This window comes from Cynoglossus semilaevis, chromosome 14 (assembly GCF_000523025.1).
Source record: "Cynoglossus semilaevis isolate Cse_v1.0 chromosome 14, Cse_v1.0, whole genome shotgun sequence".
NCBI classification, from domain to species: domain Eukaryota; kingdom Metazoa; phylum Chordata; class Actinopteri; order Pleuronectiformes; family Cynoglossidae; genus Cynoglossus; species Cynoglossus semilaevis.
Window position 1 is genome coordinate 19183474 of NC_024320.1, and position 5583 is coordinate 19189056.

A 5583-nucleotide genomic window follows, 5' to 3' on the forward strand; every position below is an offset into this window, starting at 1 on the left:
CCCACTTAAAGGTGAAGCAGGCAGCTGTGTGTAGTGTTTATTATGGCGTTGTGTTTCTGCTGTCATTGTCCACGTAGATTGTATGAAGAGATGCTCCAGAGCTCCATGGCTGATGATGCTCCAGCGTTCCAGCTTGCTTGGGTGATGATAGTGATAGTGATGATACTTTTCTTATGTGAACCAATAAAAAGTCACCATTAACATTTTCCTCCTCAGCCACGTCCATCTGAATTATCCTTTCGGTTTATCCATGCTGCAGATCTACTGACCTGTAAATCTGTTTGTATATCCTCGTTGCTACACTTATCAGGAAATGTCTGCATTTTCAAAAGTATGACTTTGACAAATTATTCAATTTGCTGTTGATGATACACAATAGAAAGGCTAATAGCTATGTCTTTTAAGATTCAAGATTTTTCAGAAAGGTTGTTTTTTAAAAAAATCAGACACATTTTAAATTATAACTTTGGTATTAGAACTTTTTATACTACTTCGTATTCTGACAGCAACAACAAAAACATTTTATGCTTTAACTAATAAAACACAACTACTGTTGTGAGTGTGAACACATTTAAACATGTGGGATTCAGGAATAGATTATTAAAAAAATGCAAATTTCCTCATTGTCAGTTAATGGTTATGATCAGCACTCAAACCACTGTCATACCACTGATGTCCTGTATGAATGGCAAATGTATCAGAATGTCAACTGTCAAACTTTTAATGCTGCAGCAGCTATTACATTTTCTCTTGTATAAACAAAGAATCCTTGAAAACCCTACGAAATTGATTATTTTATTCACAGATCACACGGGTCGATATCAGATGTACAAAAATTCAAATGATATCGAATGAGCGTCGTACTTGGAACATTGCTTTAGAAGCCATGTCAATTGTTTGCCCTAAGTGATTTATTGTGTGAATGGATGAATTTTCTTATTTCTCATTTTATATATAAAAAGTAATCTCATACAGTGGCACATATTTATGTGTACGTGGAGCTCAATATGTTTAAAAACTAAAAGTGAAAAGCCATATTAATACCGTGAAAAAAATGTATTTACTCTTTTCAAACACACTACTGATGCATTTAAAACATAAGAACTAACCAGCAACAGTAACATATTCAAGTGTACGGAGAATGTACTTTTATTGAGCTCATCAAAAGTACAACTGTCCAGATACACATTTATGTTTTTTGGTCAAATTAAATATATTGTGTATAATTTTTCCCACCGCATTTTCTAATGGAGTTGTGTGTTTGAAAGAGATAAAATCAACACAGCCAATCCACAATTGATGGCTTATATTAACTTGACCTTTTGATACGTGGACTCTTACATTATAAAGATGGGAGATATTTATTTGACAGCAAAATTTTATGTAGTCACTGGCGTTGGTCATTTATCGTCTTAAAATTGTTTATATAACACAGCTCTCACAGCTCTCTAATAATTATAAAAGATTGTGTGTTAATGACACAGTGCTCACTTGACCTGTAAAGTACTTTCTGTTGATATTAAAAACAGACACTGCTGATAAATAGTCATTACTTATATTATACTGTTAGGTGACAATTCATCAACTTTTTGAATAACATTCTTTCCCCCTATTTACACCCAGTAATTTACATGTAATACAGAGCATCTATTTGCAGTGATTCCTGGGTTAAACATATTTTGACACGCTGCCTACAGACCCCAACAACAACCTGGGGATAAACGCCTCACAGGGATGTATAAAATACAAACAATTTACAAATAAACATGATATAAATTGTACATGTGTGTCATAAAATAGAGAATAATTACTTGAGCTGCGCTGTTTGAGAGTTCAGTGTAGTAGACTTTACATTGCACTTCTATTAACAACATGTATGAACGTGTGTATATGGACATATATAGATAAATATTTAAAAACATAAATATATATTTCATACATTTTGGGTGTGCTCATTTGTTTTCCTCGCTCTTAAAACATGAATGTAAAGACAAAATTACTGAATTCTTGAATTTTATTCCAGGAAAATTTAATGGTTGAAAAAACAAATCTGCTTTTGAACAACCAAACGCTCGTTTTGGTCGATGCGCTCGATGATCCTCTCCTACAATCGATTCCACCGTGAACAGCTCGTCAGCCTTGCCTTCCACCTGCACTACGGCAGCATCACCGTGATACAATAAACTAGGCAATATTACCACATACTCAGGCATGGCGGACCCAAGAATACGACAAATTAAGATCAAAACCGGCATCGTTAAACGGTAAGTCTGATGCATTTGTACCTCGTTTACCGAATCGAGCACACCAAAGAAGCTGCTTGCTGAGAGTAGCATGTTGGAGCTAAATTAGCGGAGCCAGCATGATAACTCGCTGTACGTCAGAGGCTGTTCGGTGCAGAAATTACACTTTACCTCGGTGCTGTGTTGTGGCCTTGTAGCCTGGTCAGCTAGTTGCTACCCCTGATGGTTTCCTTTGTCTTATGCATTCATAATTAATCGCAGTTCGGTGGGTTTTTGTTGGTATGGGATTTTGTAGTTATTCTACTCCGAGTGTGCAATAAGCTTCTCTTGTTGTTTATTTTATGGCAGTTAAAAATGTTATGCGCTATGCTATCAGGAGTTGCTAATTTGGTCGACTCATGCTAGCCCTTGGCTAAGCTAATATGCTGCAACGCTTTTTCTGCAGTTAATTCATGATGTTTGCTCGTATATTATCTTGCAAAGGTTTTATGCCTCACAAAAACAGAAGTCAAGTTTATATAATGTGACATTACTAACTTGACAAGCATAAAACAACAAAGATACGCATTTTTATCTGATGGAGAATTTTATCAATGTTTGTATTGAGTAAGTATACGTATAGATTATAGATGAAGTATAGTATAGATTATAGTTTAAGTATGGATTATTTTCTTTGTTTACATTTGAATTGTAATATCCAACATTGTACATTTCCATGTTTCTGTGTCATGGATGTCCCATTTCAAAATGTAGTCATAGTAGTCTAAAATTGTGGTATTGTGACATCCCTTATTTTATGTATATGTGTTAGAACACATTCTTATACAATTCAGATAGAGTGGTTTTGAACAATATCTTTGCAAACAATATTTTGGCCTAAGTTTTTGAGAAGGACATGGGAATTTGTTTTCAGATCAAGTTTTTGGTAAGTTTTTGAGAAGGGCATGGGAATTTGTTTTCAGATCAAGTTTGTACAATATTAGCATGCAATCAAATCTCTGCTTTCATGCCATCCGCTGAAAGGTTTTCATCTTTGCAGTGTTTCTGCCAAAGTCAACTGCTTTTCTGTGTTGTTTCCTGCTTTTGTTCTTTGCATGAGAAACTCTGTGTTGCAAGTTTTAATATATGGCCACAAACCGACTCTTTGATGCTCCATGTGGTTGCGGTAGATAGATAGATAGATAGAACTTTATTAATCCCTCTTTGTTTGGCCATTTACCGACGTACTGTGCTTGCTGATCCCACACATACGTGAGATTTTTCCTTTCTGATTATTCCCAATGATTTTGTTCGTGTCGTAGCGTTAAGGAACAATTGTCCTGAACCCTATTTAGACACAGTGCAGCGTGGATGCTGCTCATCTTTTAACAAACCAAGTGCATTTGTTGTTTATGCAAATTGAAGAAATCTAAGAAATGTCCACATCTGAACTAATAACAATTATAGTATATGACAAAAGACTATTGTTGTCATATAGGTTTATGTGACTGTATACTGCACGATCAGCTGTACAATGGACTGCACGATAGTTTGTTTTAAAAAAAATATGAGCATGTCTTTGACAGACAAAGTCATGCTCAGACCTACTGAATGGTCACACCCTGCTAAATGGACAATTCATACTCGGTGACATGGTGTTTTATGACATTTGAGTGCAATACTCACTAATCAACATGCTGGGTGCGTGTACAATACTTAAATCTGGCCACTCATGTTTTACTTGAAAAATATTAAAACAAAAAAATTAAAACAAGGTTATAAATTAAAATGTCTAAAAAAGGAAATTGTTTTGTATTGAACTATGATTCTTTGGAATGACTGCCTTACTGACAACAGATATACTCCTTTTGTCAGTAAGCCAGTCCTCTAACTCCTTTCTGCCAATAGCTTTTGGGTGATGTGGTATGGATTGTATTTTGGTGAGGGTCAGATTACAGGCGTACTCTCTGTGATGGTAATAATGGAGGCCTTGATTTCTCCAAAATGTGAATATCACACTGTCACTATCTGCTGAACAAATATTTCTGAGAATAGTTCATTACATGGACTTTTGATCAAGTCACTGCGTTTAAATATACATTGTGTCATTTCTTTGTTCTTCATAATTTTACTTCCCTCTGATTTTTTTCCCTCCTTTTCTTTTTTCCCCCCTCCCTGTTCCTTAGAGGGAACCTGCTGCCTCTTCTGGCCAGGCCTATTTTCAGTGCCTCCAGCACATTCCACTCAGTGCCTTTCTGCCCTAGCGCGGCGGATGCCCTTAATAAAATGACAACAGTAATTTGCCTTTGTCATTCTCCGGCCCGGCACAGGCTACATGGTGGCTCAAAAATACAGTGCTAGAAGAGGCAGCCAAATGTGTGCCTGTGTGTGTGTCGGCACACTCTAATTCCCTTTTTTTCTATTTTCCAGAGAGCTGCTTTTTCCATTAAGCCTGAGGTGGCAGGTCTATTTAAAACCAGCCGCGACCCCACCCCTTATACGCACAGTGCTCCAAGTCTGGGAGAAATAAGAAATTAACATCAGGGCTGGAAGTGAAGGAATGGACATTTTGTTATTAGACTGTCCTTCAGTTTTATTCAAATGATTCCAGTCTTCTTTCCTCCATCTTTCTCTCTGTCTTTACCACCGTCATTTTACTCCAAACACATGACATCACTCATTCGGCACCAAGTACGGCAATGCAAAGCACAGGTTGCCACCGCCACCGCTGCATATGCTTCCTGTTTAAAAGCTCCTTGATGGAACTGTATTAGAATGAGTGGTAATTGATGTAAAATATGACGGAGTGCTGTTGGCTTCCTTGACTAAGCATGGAGCAGTGCAACACGGAGGGAAGGGTCTCCAGTAATTTGACTGATTAATGAAAGATCACTCACTTATGCACACGCAGACGATTTTATGAAAAATGAAATTTGTGTTGTCATTCCAGTAAGCAGGCACAGCTGGATAAAGACTATTAGCCGGGAATTATCATCAATAGCGATATTTTCAAACTCCATTATGCCAATCAGGGTCGGAATCTGTTTAATAGATTTTGTTCCATTTGGCCTATAATTGATAAATAATCAAAATTTATCAATGTACTCAAGCCAGTTTTCTCTAACAATCAAGGAAAAGGGGCCCATTTACCACCTGACTTGCTTCAAATTAGGGACTAAATTGATGATCAATTAATCTCTAAAAAGGAGTAGTAGCAGTCTGTCTGTGCACCAGTGCCTGTGTGTGTTGAGAGCAGTGGAGGTAGATGTAAAAGTGAGGGGAACCTGAAGGAAAGTGCACAGTCAAAGAGTAGCAAAATGTTTTAAAATTAGTCAGATGCTTGTTTACTAAGCATGTATGT

General features: G+C 36.8%; 1 protein-coding gene across 1 annotated transcript in view; it reads left to right on the top strand.

The window, feature by feature from the left end:
- The first annotated feature begins 2098 nt into the window (after window positions 1-2098).
- tbca (tubulin cofactor a) overlaps window positions 2099-5583 on the top strand; it is a 9409-nt gene continuing 5924 nt past the window's right edge. The window contains exon 1 of the mRNA XM_008325699.3: window positions 2099-2264. Within this exon, the coding sequence (XP_008323921.1) occupies window positions 2212-2264 (53 nt within the window). The 5' untranslated portion in view covers window positions 2099-2211. The remainder of the gene's footprint in view (window positions 2265-5583) is intronic.